Source organism: Sorghum bicolor, chromosome 2, assembly GCF_000003195.3.
Source record: "Sorghum bicolor cultivar BTx623 chromosome 2, Sorghum_bicolor_NCBIv3, whole genome shotgun sequence".
In the NCBI taxonomy this organism is placed as follows: Eukaryota; Viridiplantae; Streptophyta; class Magnoliopsida; order Poales; family Poaceae; genus Sorghum; species Sorghum bicolor.
The window spans coordinates 4,191,952-4,213,885 of record NC_012871.2 but is presented as its reverse complement, the minus strand read 5'-3'; the positions used below and the strand labels follow the sequence as shown (position 1 = coordinate 4,213,885).

The window sequence follows — 21,934 nt, the reverse complement described above, 5'->3', positions numbered from 1 at the left end:
TGTAATAAGCCTATAAATATCATAGGAGGTTATCCCAGCTAGCTATATCTTCAGTTTTCATTCAGCCTAAGACTAGTTGTAGTAGTTATTTCCTAAGTCTTTCTTGCTATTGACATCCTTGGTGTAGAGAGTGTTTCCATCTCTAATTGCCCTCCCTTCTTTATTTCTTTGCCTTTTGAGTTCCTACAATTTTAGAGATGGTTTGAAGGGTTGGATACATGCTATGACCTCTAATGAATATATCTGCCAAGTGATTTAGACATGTTTTGGAGATGGGGTTGAAGGTTGGATACTTGTATTTGTTTTGATTAGCCACCATGTTGAAGTTTTACAATTATACCCCTCGTCAGCTCTTATCCTATTAATCTGGGGGACCATATGAAATAGAATATGCAACTTCACATTTGGAAAAAACTTGTAAACATGGATAACATATTATAAAATATATATCATAAGATATTGGTATCCATGAAACGAGAATAAAAACCAAATCCACATAATACTTACTCCAGAATATATCTAAAGTGGTAGCCATGAGCCAGTGCTCTAGATAAACACCTTCCATCACGCTTTATGTCACCTACATTCCATTTGGGATCTTTGATTGTTAAAGCTCCCTTCTTTTCATCTCTACTCTTGATTTCAGTACGCTATCATCAATGGAATTTAAAAAGTGTACCCTCATGCACATAATTGACTTGAGGTCCCTAACAAATACAAATTGAAATGAAATCATAGTTCCAATGTTGGCAACATGCTGAAAGGCTGAAGTTATTCCATACAAAAAATGAAAATGCGGTTGTGTTATTGGAAAAAAAATATTTGCATGGTTGCCCCTACTTTGAACTCTAATATTTACAAGTCTAACAAATACAAATTGAAATGAAATCATAGTTCCAGTGTTGGCAACATGCTGAAAGGCTGAAGTTATTCCATACAAAAAATGAAAATGTGGTTGTGTTCTTGGAAAAAAATAATTGCATGGTTGCCCCTACTTTGAACTCTAATATTTACAAGTCTACCCTCATTTTTCTAACTTCGCATTATTGCCCCTACGAATCTCAAACTGTTTGCACCATTGCCAAGAAAGCCCCTCGGTACATTCAAGCTAGGCATCCATCTCAACCAATGATCGATGACATCCATGTGGTCTAGGTCAAATTAGATATCCCACTTTTCTCATTCAGCTTTGTTGCCTCTTTGGAGCCTCAGGATGGTGGACATATGCTTTATCAGATCTAAATTGGGTTTTGGTGCCACCTACTCAAGACAATGGATTTATGGTTTGTCGGAATCAACTAACGCTAATAGTTAGCTAACCTCGTAGCTAGTTAATATATTAGCAATGTTTTTCAAAATGACCTACCAATATGTATAGTTAGATAATTTGTTAGATATACACATAAACTATTAGCACCCCTTCAACTACTAATAAACTAAGATTTAGCAATCCTCCTAGATAATAGTTAGCAGGCCTATTTAGATCGTCACCTGCTAATTTTAAGTTCTAACTATTAATACTAGTAATGATCCAAACAGGTTCTTAGATATTTTTGAATGTAAGATGGATGAGGTCTTGGTGTCTTAAACATTTTTATAGAAGTGTTCCCCGATAAATACTTATTTCTTTTATCCAATTTTCTCCATAGATAGCAGGTTTGAATTAGTATACAAAAGCAATGACTATTCATGATTCCATCCATATTGGATCAATTCTCGATACCATTTTGCAATGAAATTAGAGGAATGTTATGGTAAAACTTCGTTTAAAACGATGTGATAGAAAGCAACGTGCGACTTGAAGGACATGATCGATTGTGGATTTTGCTATCCATCATTTTCCATAGTAATGAAAATGCTCTTGGCTCGACATAGTCTGTTCTATTCGTCCCGAACCGAATTTGCGCTGGGTTGTTTGTAAGTAAAGTAAATAGTACACGATGGAGCACGAGAGGACAGAATTTCTTTTTGATCAAGGGAAAGAATCTAGGGTTAGTGAAAACTAATAAATTAGGCCAACTTTGTCAGTCTATCCTTAATATAGAAATCAAAAGGTTAAAATAAGAAAAAGTCCAATTTTGGAAGATTGGAAAAACTTTTTTGATTAAAAGTCTATCTGAATAAATTGTTCATATTTGATTTCTATAGAAGAGTGAAATGCTTTATCGAAGGAAATAAGAAAAAAGAAAGGGTATGTTGCTACTCTTTTGAAAGAAAAAAGAATAGGAGTTCCTGAAGTAATGTCTAAACCCAAGGATTTCACAAATCAAAGATAAAGGATTCCGGAACAAGTAAACACAATTTTCAACCGTCTCAACAATAGAATTAGATCAGAATAAGGAATAAAAGTCAATTTGTTCGAGATGAGATAAAGAAAAGAGTTTAGAGACGACTCAAAAAATTTCGAAGGGTTTTTCTTTTGAAGTTTGTCAGTCAAAATTAGCCAACTTGAGTCATGAGTATAAATGAAATTTGTTTTTTATTTTCTTTAAGGAAATTAATGCAAGTCATAATCGAATTTCTATCTATTTGCATTATAGACAGAAATTCGAATCATTTTCTCGAGCCGTATGAGGAGAAAACCTCCTATACGTTTCTAGGGGGGGGTTGTTTATCTACATCTATCCCAATAAGCTATCTATCGAATCGTTGCAATTGATGTTCGATCTCAAAGAGAAGGAAGAGATCTTCGAAAAGTACGTTTTTATGATCCGATAAAGAATCAAACTTGTTTAAATGTTCCAGCTATTCTCTATTTCCTTGAAAAGGGTGCTCAACCTACAAGAACTGTTTATGATATTTTAAGGAAGGCAGAATTCTTTAAAGATAAAGAAAGAACTTTGAGTTAATTGAAGAACTAAATGAATAAAAAAGTAGGAGAGGGTCCTTAGTACCCCTTAATTATTTAGACACAATTTGCCTCTTTCTTAGTCCTATTTTTTTTTGCTGCATTTATATCGTGCCAATCCAACAAAAGTCCCTATTTTATTTCCTTTTTATATCTAATTACATTGTATTTCCATTGACAAAGGTCTATTGAACAAATCGAATTTGTAGATAGATGGGTCTCTTTATTGTCACTCCATATTAGGTATTTCTGTCTACACTTCGTTCAAATGATAGGGTTGCCCCTCTTGCATGTACTCTCATACAAGATTATTTTACTTCTTTAAATAAAAATTGCCAAAAAAATCACAATTTTGCCATTGTGATTGGGGCTGCTTTTTTTTACCCTTAGCCTTAGTGAAAAATTGAACCGGATCTGTTCATTTTGGTATTTGAGTGTTTTTAATGGATTAGAAAATCTTTCTTTTGATGTCTTGCTAATTCAATGTTTTGACAGGAGCGGGTTATACTCAATTTTTATAGAAAGCAACAATGTAACTTGGTGCCTCATACACTCATGCTTGACCATATTAAACTTCAGCCAAACATAAATACATTAAAATTTTAGTTAAAAGGAGCCTTAATTCCCATAATTAAGATGCAAACTTTTTTTTAAAAAAAAAAAGAAACCACTGCGTCTGTATGAAAAATAATAAATTGATTCAGTAGCAACATTGGCTTAATAAGAGCAACTCTACTAGGGAGGGCACCCAAATCAGGGCTCCTACTTTTAATTTAGGTGTTGTCCCCTATTTTTTATTGCTCAATTTTTGCTTCCACTCTACCAGTAGCACCTGAATTTAGGTCCCCAAATCTATTTTTGTACACAATGATAAGCGAGACCCACTCGATAGCCTCTCTTTCTTCTATTCACCTTCCTTTTTCCCCCTTCACATGAGCAAGGCACGGACGCCGCGAGCAACCTATGCAGTTTGGTGGTCGCCGATAGCGGCAAAGAGCGCTGCGGGGCACCCTGCCACGAGACCCTCCAGTGAGATTCCTTGAAACAACTTCAATAATCACCTCACACAACTACAAAAATAATTTTAGGAGATAGACTATTTTTATTTTCAGAGGTGAGCACAAATTCAGGAGGTAGACATTTTATATGAAGGCAGTCAGGAATTGTCCATCTCTTAAAATTGATTTATGGAGGCATTTGTTTTATTTATGGAGGTGATCAAAATTTATTTGTCTCTTAAAATTGATTTACGGAGGCTAGCACATTTGCAAAGGAGATAAAGTTTGAGAGATAGAGAGGGGTTTGGGATCCTCTCTCCCTACCGACGAGCTTGCGAGGCGGGATTTTCTCCGACACCATAGAAAATATGCATTTTATTTTCTCAAAAGCGCCAAAACCCGGGATTCAACGCTTTTGAGAAAATAAAATGCATATTTTCTATGACGTCGAAGGAAAGTTTCAGAAAAGTCGTGCGATCAAATAGCGTCGTGCAATGCAGAAGGGCGTTTTTCTTCTATGCGCCGAAGCGTCCGACGCTTCAGCGTCGGTGCGTCCGATACTTGCACTGTAGCAGTAGGGTTTCGATGTTCAATGCGTCGGATGCTGGCGTGTGTCCGATGCCACACCAACAGACGCGTCCGACGTGTCCCAGAGAGTTTTTGAAACTCTCTGAGTAGCGTCTAGTGTGAGATGACGCATCCGATGCGTCCGACACGTGCTCCAAAAGTTTGTCAATGCTTTAGTGACCGTTGGTGATCAGCGGTTCACATTCAAAGAGGGACATGTGGCAGCGATCTAACGCGCATGGCAGGCAAGCATCGGACGCTGGGCCACGTCCAACGAGCAAGCGTCAAAGCATCTTACGCTCCCGAATTTGCTCCTAACGGCTAGCTCTTGAGTGAAACGTTATAAATAGAAGGTGGCCCTGTTTGGGGCCTTCTCTCTTGCACATCTAAATACTTGAGGCATACTTTGAGCTAGAGAACATCCCTTCCACTCATCTCCTTACTTGATTGCTCATCCTAGTGCGATTGAGTGAGATTCAAGTGCTTTGCTTTGAGTTGCATTTAGTAGCACTTGATCCTTGAGTTGGCTGCTGATTTCTTGTTACTCTTGGGTGTTTTCTGACACCCTAGATGGTTTGGAGCAGCAGAGGTGTTGAGCTCGTGATTGGAGATTGTTTCGAGCATCACCAAGTGATTTGTGAGGGGTTCTTGAGCCTCCCCCGTGGGAGATTGCAATTGGCTACTCTAGTGGATTGCTCGTGGCTTGGAGGATCCCTATCTTATGAGTGGATGTGTGCGCGACACCCGCTAAGGGTTTGGCTTTGGATTGCCAATTAGCTCATGATACATCAAGTGAGTGCATTGCCACAACGAGGACTAGCTTGCCGAGAAGCAAGTGAACCTTGATAAAAAAAATCATGTGTCATCTCGTGTCGAGGATTTCATCTTGTATATGCAATTGTGATTGATTCTTGGACATATCTCTACTCATCAACATCGGTATAATAATCTTTACACACTCGTTTACTTACTTGCCTACCTTGCTAGTTTAGCTTGTGTAGCCTTGTTTTCTTGTTTAGGAGTAGAGCTTAGTGTTGCCTTCTCTTGTTGGTGTGGTTTAGTGTTTAGCCTTGTACTAGACTTGTTTAGGTGCCTTGCATAGCTTAATTGTGCTAGTGCTAGAATTGCTATGCTATTTGTATTACTAACATACTTGTTTAGTTAAACTTAAAGAATTTTAAATAGGCTATTCATCTCCCTTCTCTAGCCATTTGGACCTAACGGCTAGACATAGGAGGAGGGGTGCCACAATGGGATCTAGACGCAGGAGAGGGAGTCGCTCCAACTGGGTCTGAGTGGAGGAGGGGCACTATGACCTGAGGAGTGGAGGACGTGTGGAGGGAAGAGAGCAGGCGTGGGAGCGAGAAAAAAAACGAACAACCGCCGGATAGGGGCTAATGGGGCTAGTTTGAGATCCACCCAAATTTGAGGACTTGAGTAGAGGCGTTGTTGGAACTGTGTTGTTATGTAAAGCCCTCAAATTTTAATTTAAGGGGCTAGTTTGAGGGCCTTCCTAGAGATGCCCTGAGGATCCATATGATCCAAATTTATCTACCTGGACACATGTTACAACTCATCAATGTCCTAACTGTGATTAAATTGTACACATATGCGACACTTGCATTTTAATGTCTTGTTGACCGCCTGATGAGCAGAAGTACTCCCTCCATCCCAATTTATAAATCATTCCAAGAATTTTGGAGAGTCAAAGTATTATAAGTTTGACCAAATTTATATAAGAATATAATAATACTTATGATATCAACTAAGTATCATTAGATTCTTTATTAGTTATATTTTCATAGTATACTCATTTGATGTTATAAATCTTTATAATTTTCTCTATAATTTTGGTGAAACTTGATATGTATTGACTCTCTAAGATTCTTGAAATAACTTATAATTTGGAATACAGGAATAACATAGTAGCAATTACTCCTATTGTGGACTTCAATTTACGAAATGGATATATATTGTAAAACATATATGAAATATTAATCCGTTCCAAAAATTGAGACATTTAGCATTTCTATCTAGACATCACGTATATTTAGGTGCATCGTAAAAACTATGAATCTAGACAAGCTAAAACGACTTAAATTTAAAACTGAGAGAGTATTCACTGCACAAGCGCCCACGCCGCACACACACTGATTTTATATAGGTGGTCAATAAAATATGAAGAGTTAAACTTTATTTGAATGAACGACTTACTAATGCCGACCGGCAATATAGCAGACTGACAAACTCATATCACCTAAAACACATTCGCAAAACAAAAACAAAAAAAGGATCACCCTGACTGACTGAGACACATAACTAGGCAGGCCCCTGATACATAAATATAGCTCTAAACTCTTGCTAATGCTGCCTAGTCCCAGCACGAACAGCAGCAGTAAACAAATGCAAACCAAAGCCGGTGCTCCTCCCACCACACTGGAAAGAAAAAAGCCATGCAACGCAAGTAATAACAATGCTGCAACGCGTGCACGGTCACAGCAGGTATTGACAGCGCGCGGCCCTAGAACGCGAGCGCGGCCGCGACCACAACGGCCGCCGCGGCGGCCACTGCGCCGCTGACCGGGTTCCTCACAGCCGCAGCCGCAGACCGCGCCGGCGGCGGCGGCGGCGGCGCCGGGGTCCATGGCCAACGACGGAACGGAGGTGGGGGCGGGGCCGGGGTCGACGGCCAACCGTACCGAGGTGGCGGCGGGGGAGTTCCCGGGAACGTCCAACCGAACGGAGGTGGGGGCGGCGGGGAAGTTGTCGGGAACGGGTACGAGAGCGGTGGTGGGGGTGGGGCGACGACGACGTCGATGGCGAGCTTCATGCCCTTGCGGCAGTGGTTGTGCTTGGTGCAGATGAAAAACATCCTCCCGGGCCTGTCGAGCTGCACGACGTCGTGGCCGGAGCACCTGGTCCGATGGTTCTCGTCATGGCCGCACGTAGCGAAGTCTTCCTCGCCGACCTGGACCACATTGTGTTTCCCCTTGCGGTACTTGAACACTGCGAGACAACAGTGTGGGGGTTAATTAACTCCAACGATATATATATATATATATATATATATATATATATATATATATATATATATATATATATATGGTGATGGTGTTATATTGTGGATGGTCTCGTGCGTACGCAGGGTGTCCCCGACGACGAACGTCTTGCCGTTGGCCCAGTGGGTATGGTTGAACCTGGCCTTCCAGCCGCATTCGTCCCCGACCACCCACTGCCTGGCAGAGGCCAGCGACGGGAGGAGGCACGCGACGGCGACGACCGCGGCCAGGAGCAGCACTTGCTTGGAGGACGCCATTGGTCGTCGTCGTTGCCGTTTCGTCGCCGTCCCAGCCGGCGAGCAGCTAACGAATTAAGGATGCTTCTGCTGCAGCTGCTGATGTTGCTTGGCAAGCAGGAGTGACACTCGTGTCTATTTATACAGCAGAAATTAAAGCAGGCACATCAGTGGCGCATCAATCACAGTACTAGATCCAATCCAACATGCTGTTGTGATGAGGTACGTAGCGCCACTCGTCTGCAGGGGAGCCGCTCGATCGTCTGCAGCTAGCAGCAGCGAAGGGCATCGTTAGCGCTAGCGCCACAGGAATGCACTGTTTGTTTCTCTCTATGCAGCTGATAAAAGCGAGGTGAAGTTTGCCACGGCATCAGGGCGGCATCGCAGGGAGGGCATCCATGGCAGGTGGCAGCCACATCGTGTTTCCCCCTGACGGTTCGTCGCGCGCCCCCAGCCCCAACGGGTTCCAGCGGATTGGTGACGCTTTCCTGGCGATTAATTTGTTTTGCTGACAGCTCCATGGCTTCTTCTGTCTCGTGTAATAACCTGGCTATATCTGTCTTAATTAGCTTCTTGTTGGGTTATAATCATAGTGTACTGTATTTACGACGTCATATAAAACAGTTAACTTGGTTGTTGCAGTGGCCAGGCTTCTTAATTGGCGGTCATATATTCTCTATCATCCACAATTCCATCAATATAAAAAAATAAGCGACAATTATTTCTACAATGGTTAACGTTTTGTTGAGAGCTATAATACCAATAGCCCAAATTCATTCCGGTCGTTTTTTTTTTTTACCAAGTGTGTGCCAACTTTCATTAAGAGGAAGATTCCAGTGTTCGTTCATCCCTTACCTATGCAGCGAACAAACCCGCCCTTCAATCCACTGCCTCACTTGGTGGCCTACAAGTACTCGTACGGCCCTACCTCCTCTACACACTATAAAATTAGAGGTGTGGAGGTCGTGAAGGCCATCTTTTTTATTTTTTTAGTTTTTTTTTTGAAAAATTCTCTCAAATGCATCTTGGTGGAATGATTTTAAAAAAATAGACCCTCAGCTTGGCGTCGTCGCCATTGACGCCAAAATCGTTACACCAACAAATACGTGGAGCTGACATAATATGCATCTTAGCGCCGTTGTCATTGGTGTCAAGCTTGACGCCATTTGTCATTGGAGTTGTTAACTTGGTCATTGCAGCACCAACCTGCCGGAGGACCTCAAGGAGTACTGGTACGCCGAGTACGCGCGCTAGTGGCCACGGGGAGAAGGCCATGACCTTCGACCTCGACGACAAGATCCTCGCCGCGCGCCGTCGGCAAGGCGCCGTATAAGCCCCCGGCCGGCACCGGCAGCTAGCGGCACACGCCCACATGCACTAACATCGTCGTGCATAAAGAGAACCCAAATTTTGTGGATATACGTTAACAGCTCTTCTTGGCATGCATGCACGTCGCAAACGGACGCTACAAAATATGACAAAACAATTTTCTTTGCTTTGAATTTGTACAAGGATGAATGAAGAGAGGAAATATGGTCGTGGAATGTGGATGGGCAAATGGCCGTAGATAGGGTCTCGTGCAGGAACGTAGACAAGAACGGGGTGGTGGCGCAGTTGGCTAGCGCGTAGGTCCCAGCTGGAAATGCGAGTGATCCTGAGGTCGAGAGTTCAAGCCTCTCTCACACCAGAGCAATGACGGATTTCTGCGCTCACCGTGATTGGTTGGGTCCATCACAGCCCGTCTGATTGTGCGGACGACAAGATGCGTATCTGAGCTCACCTTTTTTAATATTTTTTTTCTTAATCTATACCGGATTTTTTTGTACATTCGTTGTTTAGAGGAATTAAATTCCCTTAAACTGATTATGCAGCAAATTGTGTCATTTGAACAAACATTAGTGGGCTACAACAGTCCTATCACAAAACCATCTACTGTTTTCCATAGTCAAGAAGCCACCGAAACTAGTTGTTGTTGCAATGCCTCGGCTTCTTGGCGGTTATATATTTATCATCCACAATTTCATCAATATAAAAAATAACTGACAATTCTTTCTACAATGGTTAATGTTTTGTTAAGCTATAGCTAGCCCAAATTCATTCCGGTGGTCGTTTTTTTTTCGTGACCAGGTGTGTGCCCAATTTTGATTAAGAGAAAGATTCCCGTGGTCGTTCATCCCTTTCCTGTGCAGCGAACAAACACACCATAAGAACATTGTCGGATGCCCAAGGAAGCTCCAATCCACCGCCTCACTTGATGGCCTACAAGTACCTCTACGGCCCTACCTCCTCTATACACTATAAAATTAAAGGATGTGTGGAGGTCATGAAGATCATCCCCCTCAGTTCACAAGCATCCAAGCCTCTCCAACCTCTTAAGCTTAGTAGTAGCTTTAGAAGTAGTAACTTAATTAGCTAGTAGTGGAAGTAGAGCTAGAGCGGAGCTTTCTTTGAAGTCCAAAAGAGTCTTCTGGGTCTGGTATAGCTCCTCTGTATTCTTTCATTTAGCATTTACTTTATCTAATATTTTATTGTTAGTATTTTATTTAGTAATATAGTTTTGCTTAGTTCAAGTTCTAGTTCACTCTTGTTCATCTTTAGTGAGCTTAGGCGTTTGCTCTTAGCATTTAGTAGCATAGATATCCTTTTGCTTAGTTTGATTTTTGTTAGGGGTTCCATCATCTAGTTATGGATACTTTGATTTCATTTCACCCGACGAAAGCCCTCAAATTTTAGTTTACGGGGCTAGTTTGAGGGTACCGCTAGAGATGCTTTGAGAATCCATATGATCCATTATCTCCTTGGAGACACTTGTTCTAACTCATCACCCTCTGAATAAATTGTAAACATATTACACACACTTGCATTTAATGCATGTCTTGTTGATCTCCTGATGAGCAAAAGTACATAGTAGCAATATTAATTACTCCTACTGTGGACTCCGATTATGAAACAGACATATATATCGTGAAACGTATATATGAAATATCAATCTATTTTAGCAGTTCTAGATTACATAGTATTTTCTATGCATCTGCATATCACGCACACACTCTGATTTTATATATGTGGTCAATAAAATATGAAGAGTTAAACTTTATTAGAATAAACTTATCAATGCCGGCCGGCAATATAGCAGACCGACAAACTCATATCACCTGAAACACATTTTCAAAAAAAAAGAAAAAAAATCACTCTGAGTGAGACACAAATGACTAGGAGGCCCCTGATACATATAAATAAATAGCTCTAAACTCTTGCTAATGCTGCCTAGTCCAAGCACGAACAGCAGCAGTAAACAAATCCAAATCACTCTGCCTAGTGCCACCACTCATGCAACGCAAGTAACAATGCTACAACGCGTGCACGGTCGTCACAGCAGGTATTGAGAGGGCGGCCCTAGAACGCGAGCGCGGCCGCGACCACGGCGGCTGCCGCCGCGGCCACCGCGCCGCCGACCGCGTTCCTCACGGCCACAGACCGCGGCGGAGGCGGCGCCGGTGTCGACCGCCAACCGAACGGAGGTGGGGGCGGCGGGGCCGGGGTCGACGGCCAACCGAACGGAGGAGGTGGGGGAGGCGGGGCAGTTCCCGGGAGCGGGGCTGGGGATGGGGCGACGACGACGGTGCGGTCGACGACGTCGATGGCGAGCTTCATGCCCTTGCGGCAGTGGTTGTGCTTGGTGCAGATGAACCACATCTTGCCGGGCTTGTCCAGCGTCACGACGTCGTTGCCGGAGTTCCAGAACTTGAACTGACTGCTGTTGCCCTGCAGGTTGCACGCCACGAAGTCGTTCTTGCTCACCTGGGCCACCGTGTGGATCTCATTGCTGTACATGAACACTGCGAGAGCGAGACAATAATATAATGGAGGTTAAGGCCTTGTTTAGTTTCTAAAAAATTTTGCAAAAAATATTATCCCTCACTATGCAGTGCTAAATAACTTGCATGTGACCCCAATTTTGGCCACCGTACCATTCCAAAGACATCTTGGAGTCCAATGACATCCTTTCAGAAGTAATGGTAATTATATATTTGCACGAAGATAAAGTGTGCCAATTACAGGATGAAATTAAACGCATTGAAGGACAGAGACAAACAACAACAGACGGCACACGGCATCACATGCCTGTACTGTACTCCAGAAATATGCATAAATTAGACAAAAAGGAAGCAGCAAAGCTAAACGTGCATTGCGGGCATGCATCATGGTCATGGCCCGGCGTACAGGTACAGGTGCGCCGGCAACCTTGGCTCGGCGACGGCGTCGAGCCGGACCTTGCGCGGCATGGACAGCCCGAACGTCTCCTCCATGCTCAGCTCCTCCCCGGCGACGCCGTCCGGGAGCTTCCACGCGTAGCCGTGGACGAGGTTGGCGAGGATCACCTGGACCATCCTCAGCCCGAGCGAGACGCCGGGGCACATCCGGCGGCCGGACCCGAAGGGCAGCAGCTCCAGGTCCTGCCCCTTCACGTCCACGCCGCTCCCGACGAACCGCTCCGGCCGGAACTCGCCGGCGGTCCGCCCCCACACGGCGGGGTCGCGGGCGATGGCCCAGACGTTGACGAACACCAGCGTGCCCGCCGGGATGTCGTGCCCGTGCCCGTGCCCGTGCCCGCCCACGGACACGACGACGTCCTCGCGCGACAGCCGGGGCGTCAGCAGCGGCGACACCGGGTGCAGCCGCATCGTCTCCTTCACGACCGCCTCCATGTACGGGAGGCTCGGGATGTCCCCCTCCGTGACGACGAGGCGCTCGCGGCCGACGACGCGGTCCAGCTCCTCGGTGGCCGTGGCGAGCGCGTCGGGGTTCCTCAGGAGCTCCGACATGGCCCATTCCACGGTCACCGACGTCGTGTCCGGCAATCCGACAAGGAGGTTCTGCAATCGAAGTGAAAGCATGGCATGCATTGTGAACAGTGGTAGTGGTAGACTGTTAGTCACTGTTTGTCTAAATGGCCGTTTAGACCGTTTAAACGCTATGTAAACGTTATATATCGTTTCTGTTTAATCATTCGTTTTAGTCCGTTTAATTGACCGTTTAGCTCGTTTAATGGACTGTTTAGTCTGAATAATGGCTAAACGGCAGGTGACCCGACTGTTTACAGTTCAGCCTTTAGAAAAACATAGGTAGTAGGTCTCACCAGCGTGAATGCCTTGATGCCATCTCGCTGGATTGGGACCTCTAGATTGGGATCGTCGGCGAGCTCCAGCAGCAGGTCCACCGCGTCCATGGCGACGAACGCGTCGCCCTCTCGCCACCGCCGCTCGCTGTGCTCGTCCACAACATTGTCCAGGAAATGGTCGAACATCTCCCTAAGCCTCTTCAACCTCCTGACGTGCCCATGCGGGTCCAGCCATCTGAGCCAGGGGATCATGTCCCCGACGTCGAGCCTGCCGCTCAGCAAGAAGAACTCTTCGATCATCCACTTGAACGCCTCGGGCGTCGCCGGCAAGCCACCGCCCGCCGCCGACCTGCCGTCGCCATCGACGGCGACGGCGTGCTTCTCGCCCAGCACCATGAGCGAGATCACGTTGATGGTCAGCTGGAACAGGTGGTCCATGAGCCGCACCGGCGCCGCCGCCGGCCCAGCGGCGTACAGGTCGCGCAGCATGGCGCGCACCTCCGCCGCCCGGACGTGCTCCTGCGACCTCAGCCGCGCCGCGCTGAACACCTCGGCCTTGCAGAACTTGCGCGCCTGCCGCCAGTACGCGCCGTAGGGCGACCACAGCATGTCGGAGTAGTTGTAGCCGGTGTACCTGCCGGACGCGGTACGAGGGCGGTCGATGAACGCCAGGTCGTGCGTCTTGAGGAAGAACCTGGCCATGTCGACGGAGGAGGCGACGACGACGGGGAGGGAGCCGAAGCGCAGGGACATGAGCGAGCCGTAGCGCTTGGAGAGCTCGTGGACGGACCGGTGCGGGAGTGGGCCGATCAAGTTCAGGTTGCCGATCACCGGCCATGGTCGAGGGCCCGGTGGGAGGTTGTACTTGCTATTGCCAGAGGGGTGGCGGCGGCGGTGGAGAATGGATAACAGAAAGAGTGCGATGGCCAGCACGATGATGCCGAGGAAGAAGGAGGTCCAAGGGGGTAGCACCATTGGAAACGAGGGACCAACGTTGTTAATTTGAACTTTCGAAGTGAAGTGAGTATATGACCTTACACGCTTGAGCCACTTATATATATAAAATCTTATATAAGTTTTTGAAAGGCAGCAAAAAACTTTGTTACGGGTTTATTAGAAGGAGAAATCAAGATATCGGGTGTTTTTTCATTAGAAAATAGATTAAAAAAACATACAACTAAGGAGTTAACAAACATGCATCCCCAAGTGCTTAGAAAAGATGCACCCAGCACAACTAAGGCCTTGTTTAGATCAATTTTTTTGGATTTTAACCCTTTAACACTTTTATTTTTATTTAATATAAACATTGTCTAATTATGAAGTAATTAGGCTTAAAAGATCCGTCTCGTGATTTATAGGTGCAATTAATTTTTATTTTTATTTATATTTAATACTTCATACATGTGCCATAAGATTCGATATAATGAAGAATCTTGAAATTTTTTTGGTTTTTAGGATGAACTAAGGCCCTGTTTAGTTTCCCACCTAAAAAATTTTCATCTATCCCATCGAATCTTTGGATGCATGCATGAAACATTAAATATACATAAAAAAATAAACTAATTACACAGTTTGGTTGAAAATCGCGAGACAAATCTTTTAAGCCTAGTTAGTCCATGATTAGCCTTAAGTGCTACAGTGACGCACATGTGCTAATGACAGATTAATTATGCTTAATAGATTTGTCTTGCAGTTTCAGACGAGCTATGTAATTTGTTTTTTTATTAGTTTCTAAAAATTTCTCCCGACATCCTTCCGACATATCTGATGTGACACCTAAAAAAATTTCATCTCCAATCTAAACAAGGCAGGGGCTAAATAAAAGACAATTCGGTGGCACAGACGGATAATGACATTGACTTGGCCCGATAACCATAGTGATGGTGCCATTATGGCCCGACATAGGGTTATCAGTTATTCAACGGTATTTTTCTTTCATAATAAATCAACAAACAGTACTTTAGTTATGTTTTTCAGACAATCGAACAGGCTCCTCAGCTTATGGTGCACCTCCTGGCATAACACTCTATATTGGCCTGACAGCTCAGGCCATGTTTAGTTCCTAAAACTTTTTTTTATCTTATCACATCAAATTTTTGAACACATACATAGGGCTATAATAATATTAATTAAGGCTAAAAATGTCAAAAAAAAATGGTAAAGACAAGCAAAAGCACCTAATTAATGGACTAGAGGCAAGGCAACTTGTTGACCTATGGTTGTACCTAGATATAGTAACATATCTATGGTCCATCTATATGGATACGAGATTCCTCGGTCACCACCAGGTCTTGTTCGTTTCTCCCCAATAAAGGATCGGAGGGGATCAGAGGAGGGGAATAAGAGGGATTAATTTTTACTTGTAGAGAAATAAATCTCTCTCAATTCCCTCCAACACCCAATGAGGCATTGTTTAGTTCACCTCAAAAACCAAAAATTTTTCAAAATTTTCTATCACATCGAATCTTGTGGCATATGCATGGAGCAATAAATATAGATAAAAACAAAAACTAATTGCACAGTTTGTCTGTAAATCGCGAAACGAATCTTTTAAGCCTAGTTACTTTATAATTGGACAATGTTTATCAAATAAAAATGAAAGTGCTACAGTGTCAAAATCCAAAATCTTTTTGGATGAAAACAAGGCCAACAAACAAGGCCTAAAATAGTAGAAGACAACAGTTATCACGCGCATAGATTGTGACCTAGATGTAGTAACAAAGCAGCATCTAGCTACAAGTCCGCCTCTTCATTGCACCACCATGAATGTGTCCAAATGTGTTATCCCTATCAAACTTAGGCCTTGTTTAATCCAAATTTTTTTTTGAAAAATAGATACTGTAGCACTTTCGTTTGTATGTGACAAATATTGTTCAATTATAAACTATCTAGGCTTAAAAGATTCATCTCGCAAATTACAGACAAACTGTATAATTAGTTTTTGTTGTCATCTATATTTAATACTTTATGCATGTGTCTAAAATGTGACAGAGAATCTTCAAAAAATTTAGATTTTGGGAAGGAACTAAACAAGGCCTTAGCCCACCGATGGGTACTCTCCACCAGATGGATATACAAACAGAGAGTCATCTCTCACATGAACAATGTCCTAGGTTTTCTAGATATATGTGAGCCCCATATCAAAAGTTGGACTCTAGTATTAAAAAATATCGTATTCACATCTAATAATTTTAGCAAGATTAACTATTTTTTTAGATGACTCGATATAGCGGTCGATACTTTGTGCAGATTAGTGCAGTGAAATTCGAAGCTAAAATGGACTTTGTATTATCAAGATCTAGCCATTCATACTAATAAGTGATGAGTTGAGTAAAAGACTCACCCATGGACAATCTACTACCGTATACTCTACCCTATCTATTTCTAGTGGATGAAAAACATTGTCCATATACTCTACCAAATGAGATGGGTAAAAGTTTGGAAATGAATATTGGAATTGCCAAACACCAACTATATCTACTTGTGGGTTTAGGACACTCTAGAATTAGTCAAAAAAAAAACAGCAGCTATCAGACGGATTATACCCTAGATCTAGACGTGCTAACAGATTACTCGCTCTATCTCCAAAAGCCAATGTTTTTGACTTCAACCAATTATGTTTGGCCACTCATCTTATTTAAATTTTTATGCAAATTCTAAAATAGATAAATCATTATTAAAGTATCTTTAATGATCAAATAAGTTATATCAAAATAGACAATATTTATAAAAAATTTATAATAAAATAGATGGTCAAATAAAATATCTAAAAAATCAATAACAACGATCTTTTTAAGACGGCATCTAGCCAAAGCTGGAAGTCTGCATCCAGTACGAGTTGAGACTTGATGTGTCGGAAAAGCAACAGAAGACGGAGAAGAAAACGCACTGAACCCCTCAGACCGCACCTTGTGTGGCCGCAAGTCCACCTGTCCATGTCATGCACCATTGACCGCTACACATCTTATCACATGTTTCACATGGAAACTAGGGTGTGCAAGCAGCTGGCCTTATAAAAGGCCACATCACCGAGAAATTCTGAACCGTAGGATTTGGTTACGTAAGATCGGACGCAGCTAACATCTAGGCCTTGTTTAGTTCAGCCCGAAATCCAAAAAATTTTCAAGATTCTCTGTCACGTTAAATCTTGCGACACATATATGAAGCATTAAATAAACGAAAACAAAAACTAATCACACAGTTTGACTGTAAATCGGAAGACAAATCTTTTGACTCTAGTTAGTCTAGAATTAGACAATATTTATCACAAACAAACGAAAGTGGTATAGTGCGAAATACAAAATTGTTTCACATCTAAACAAGGCCCTAGCGTATATACTTTGGTCTTTTGCACTAGACAGTTCCCCTCCCCTCCTTCCTCTGCCGCGCACCGAACAGGTCTCTTGGTTTCCAGCACAAGCGCATCTAGTCTCATGTGGTTTTCCTAGTTCTTCACATCACGTGGTTTCCAAAAAATCCTAAAATAGACTAAAAAATATAGGGTTCTTCACATCACGTGGTTTCCAAAAAATCCTAAAATAGACTGAAAAATATAGGGAAAAAATATACTGAGACAGAGCCCACTAGACAACCACATGGTTACGTTCACAAAAAAAATATGAAAAAAAAATCATACTAGGAGAGACCCCACACAGTCGTGCGTCCCAATCACAAGTCACATGTTTTCTTTCTTGCACGAAAAATGCACACTTGGTAGCCACCAAGGTTCAAACTCCTAGCCTCTTACTTCACACCTTCATCCCCTAACCACTCCACTTGTGAGATGTTTATGTCCAAATGGGATATTCGTTGTTCATCTAATTTTAAAATGAATACTTGGGACCCTAAACGATTTTAAATAAAATAAATGTCAATCAAAAAGTTTTATAACTCTTCAAGATCTATAACTTTGATTTTGATCATTTCTCCATCTGAGATCATTCGAAGAATTTGAACTTCAAATGTGAGAAAACTCAACTATAATTTTTGTTAAATAAATGATTTCAAACTAGAAAAAGGTTGTCAACTGCAAAGTTGCATAACTTTTTAAGATCTACAACTTTTTATTTTGGGTGTGTTTCTCTATCTGAGGTTATTTAAAAATTCAAACTTTAAATCTGAGATATCAAACATAATTTTCGTTAGATAAATGGTTTCAAAGGAAAGATTTGTCAACTACATAGTTGCATAATTTTTCGAGATCTCTAACTTTTATTTTGGTCGCTTCTCTAACTAAAATTCTCAAATACTACTACACACTCACTTATGACTATGTAACATATGCCTTTAATTAGTTGGTATTAACTTCTATGAAATCAAATAGAGTGACATCATAACAACTTCAAATAAGAAACTTGTAAAGTATAACTTTTGTTTTGGAAACTTCTCCATCTTAAATCTTTAACACCACTGCACACTCGCTTATGAGTTATGACTATGGAACATATGGACTCCTTTGTTATTAACTCTATAAATTTTTGTGATGTGTATATGGATATATAACGATCTCAAATTAAAAAGTTTGAAATACAAAATTATAGTTCTTGTTGAGTAGTGCAACTTTAATATAAATTTCGTCTTCAACAAACACCATATGAGAAAGTTATGAAAGTTTCCCCATATCATATCACTATCGATTAAAAATGGAAGTGATGATCCAATATCAGTGTTGGTTCTTGGATAGAACCGACGATGATAGGCTTCTTCTCTGGTGGTGGTTGTGGCTGCGGAGGCTTCTTCGCTGAAGAGCTCCGAGGAGGTTCCTTGCTAGATCCGCACTAGGAGGCCTCGCGTGCCCATGCCTAGGAGGGGCCTCTCTGGATCTAGAGAAGAAAAGGTGCCCCAAGTGGATGTCCTTGTCCCTATTGGAGCATGTTTTTAGCTCCAACTCTAAAAGTTTAGTTTGAGAGCTTCAATAGGATCCCAGCTGAAGATGCTCTATGGATTCATATGATCAAAAAATTATCCTTTGTTACGCATTACAATTCAACAATACTAACTGTGAGCACCAAACCATACACATTTACTCCCTTTGTTCCTCTAAGATTCAATTCTTAGAATCTGCGCCAATCAAACTTTTTTTAAATTTGACTAAGTTTATAGAAAAGAACATAAACACTATGATATAAAATAAGTATATTATGAAAATATATTCTATAATAAATTCATAGTACTAATTTGGTACTACAAATGTTAGCTTTTTCTAGAAACTTGGTCAAAAAGTTTAAAAAGTTTAACTTAACACAATTTTAGGAATTAAAGCTTTCGAGGACACAGGGAGTACCCCCTCAGTATTGGATTTAGAATTCGTTTAGACAGCAACACGGTTTTCAAAACACAACTTTGACTTCTTAATTTTTATAAAAATATTTAGAAAAAATGATATACGTATATTTTATGAAAGTATTTTTTAAGACAAATCTATTTATATAATTTTCACATTTATAAACTCAACAATTTAAAAGTTATTGCTGATTTATATTCTTAATGTTTAACCTAAATCTTATCTAAAACGACTTCTAAATTCAATACGGAGGGAATACAACACTATTTGACTACTTGCATTTGAAGTCTTGTCCATCGGCTGATTACTATGGAATTCCGAAGAGCAGCATTAAAATATGTGGTCAATAAAATCTGAAGAGTTAAGGGGATGTTTGGTTGCTAGCCACAATCTACCGCAACTAACTTTAGGCAAGTGTGGCAACCAACTTTGTCATGCCTAAAGGAATCTTGCCACACTTTTTAACTCTATGATATGTGGAGTTCAAAAGAATCATTTCTAAGCTTAGTTGTGAACCAAACACTTGCCAACTTGGTCAAACTTGCCTAAAGTAAAGTGTGGCAAATTGTGGCTAGCAACCAAACAGCCCCTTAAACTTTATTATCAGAATGAACGCATTAATGCCGGCCGGCGATATAGCAGAGATTGGCAAACTCATATGACACGAAAAGAAAAACTGAACAAGACACAAGACTAGGCCGCCGGCAGCCCCTGATACATACAGTATATATAGCTCTCAACTCTTGCTAGCTAGATGCTACCTAGTCCAAGCACAAAAACAATGCTCTCACCACACTCGAAACGAAGTCATGCCATGCATGCAAGTAACGATCCTGCGGCAACGCGTGCATGTGGCGTGCACGGTCACACAGACTCACAGCGCGCTGCAGGCAGAGGCGCGGCGGCCCTAGAACGCGAGCGCGGCCGCGACCACGGCGGCCACCGCCCCGCCGACCGTGTTCCTCATGGCCGCAGACGGCGGTGCCGCCTCCGGCGATGCTGGGGCCGAGGCCGCGGCCGATCCCGACCAGGACGGGAACAGGAAACGGAACAACGGAGATGTGGCCGGGGCCGGGATCGGGAACGGGGACTTGCGCGGGGACGACGTCGACTCTGGAGCCGGGGCCGGGGCCGGTCCGCAGAACGGGAACGGGAACGGGCACACGGATGACTGCTGTGGGGCCGCCGGGAGGCCCGGGACTTCCGGGAACGGGAACGGCAACGGGGTTGGGGCCGAGTCGTCGTCGACCACGTCGATGGCGAGCTTCATGCCGTTGAGGCAGTGGTTGGGCTTGCTGCAGATGAACCACACCTTGCCGGGCTTGTCCAGCGTCACGACGTCGTCGCCGGAGTCCCAGACGCCGAGCCAGTTGCCCTGCAGGTTGCACGCCGCGAAGTCGTCCTCGCCGACCTGGACCACCGTGTGCTTCTCCTTGGGGTACATGAACACTGCACGCGCGAGAGAGACAGAGGGAGAGCAACAATACTGCGAGGGTTAGCTAGCGTGTTCGCTTGTCTCAAAAGTTATAACTGAAAGTAAAACTTTTGATTAACAGAAAAAGTACGGACTATAAGACAAGCGAATGAATTGGACGATGTGCATACGCAGGCTGTCACCGACCCTGAACGTCTTGCCGTCAGCCCAGTGGGTGTTGTTGAACTTGGCCCTCCAGCCGAGGTTGTCCCCGACCATAAACACCGTGGCGGAGGCCAGCGGCGCGAGGCACGCCACGGCGGCGACCACGGCCAGGAGCAGCATTTGCTTGGAGGACGCCATTATTAATTAGTTGCCGCTTCGTCGTCGTCGTCCCTTCTGGTAACTAAAAGGGTGCTTCTGCTGCCCTGTTGCCAAGAGAGATATATATATATATATATGCTGCTCTTGCTGCAGGCAGCTGATGACGTTGTAGCTTGGCAAGCAGGAGTGACAGTCGTGTGTATTTATATACAGCGGAAGGAAGGCACGTCATGTGGCGCATCACAGTACTAGCTAGATCGAACATGTCGCTGTGCTGACTGATGGGGTCATCAGCTTCTCGACGGCAGCAGCATGCATGTGCAAAGGGCATCGATGTTTCTCTGTGCAGCTGATAAAAGCGGGGTGAAGTGTGCGTCATCGCTCATCGGGATCGTCTCATCAGTGGATGAAATTAGGATACAATTGCAGGCAGGCATCATGGCAGGTGGCAACAACGAATGCCACATTGGTCTTTCCTCCTGAGTCCTGACCTCCATCAGATTCCATACACTACTAAGAAAATTAGCCGTCTTGTTTGTAACGGAGTTGTTTAAACCATAAAAGCTAGAGTTTTTTTTTCAGAGGACGTCAACGTGCGATGGGTCACACATTCCTAGAAAATTAGCCGCCTTGTTTGTAACGGAATTATTTTGAACCATAAAAGCTATTCCTAGAAAATTAGCCGCCTTGTTTGTAACGGAATTATTTTGAACCATAAAAGCTATTGAGTTTCTTTTAGGACAATATTAATGCATGACGTGCAACCCATTTTCAACCTCGCTTCCGCCTCCTCCCTCCTCCCCCCCCCCCTTCTCCCTCTGTCGCCCCCGCCCTTGCCGTCAAGCACCCCACGCTCGTCCTCAACCCCATCCTCCACCTCATCCTCGATCCCACCGACCCGTCGTGGGCTGTGGCGCCCTAGGGTTCAATGGAGCTCCGCTCATTAGATATTTACCTATAACCTATTCATCTCTAATTTTATTTCTGTACTCAACCAATAACCAAATGAATTCAGATAGACCAGGCCTAGCTACTACATTAAGGAACAAACCAATTTTAATCTGCAAAGAAGGGCGAGAGTTG

At 43.3% G+C, this 21,934-nt stretch overlaps 4 protein-coding genes across 4 annotated transcripts; all 4 read right to left on the bottom strand.

Annotated features, from left to right (window-relative positions):
- On the bottom strand, positions 6,935 to 7,729 carry LOC8086443 (chemocyanin). The gene is made up of 2 exons (XM_002459337.1): positions 7,555 to 7,729; positions 6,935 to 7,419 (listed from the first exon to the last, which is right to left on the bottom strand). Exons 1-2 carry the CDS (start codon positions 7,727 to 7,729, stop codon positions 6,935 to 6,937), a joined length of 660 nt encoding a protein of 219 aa, XP_002459382.1.
- LOC110432573 (early nodulin-20-like) lies at positions 11,105 to 11,542 on the bottom strand. Its single transcript, XM_021453314.1, has one exon. It carries the CDS (start codon positions 11,540 to 11,542, stop codon positions 11,105 to 11,107), a length of 438 nt encoding a protein of 145 aa, XP_021308989.1.
- Positions 11,917 to 13,846, bottom strand: LOC8086442 (flavonoid 3'-monooxygenase). Its single transcript, XM_021454852.1, has 2 exons — positions 12,849 to 13,846; positions 11,917 to 12,585 (listed from the first exon to the last, which is right to left on the bottom strand). The coding sequence occupies exons 1-2, from the start codon at positions 13,803 to 13,805 to the stop codon at positions 11,917 to 11,919; spliced, it is 1,626 nt and encodes a 541-aa protein (XP_021310527.1). The 5' UTR covers positions 13,806 to 13,846.
- Positions 20,021 to 21,230, bottom strand: LOC8081166 (uclacyanin 1). Its single transcript, XM_002459335.2, has 3 exons — positions 21,063 to 21,230; positions 20,719 to 20,893; positions 20,021 to 20,562 (listed from the first exon to the last, which is right to left on the bottom strand). The coding sequence occupies exons 1-3, from the start codon at positions 21,228 to 21,230 to the stop codon at positions 20,021 to 20,023; spliced, it is 885 nt and encodes a 294-aa protein (XP_002459380.2).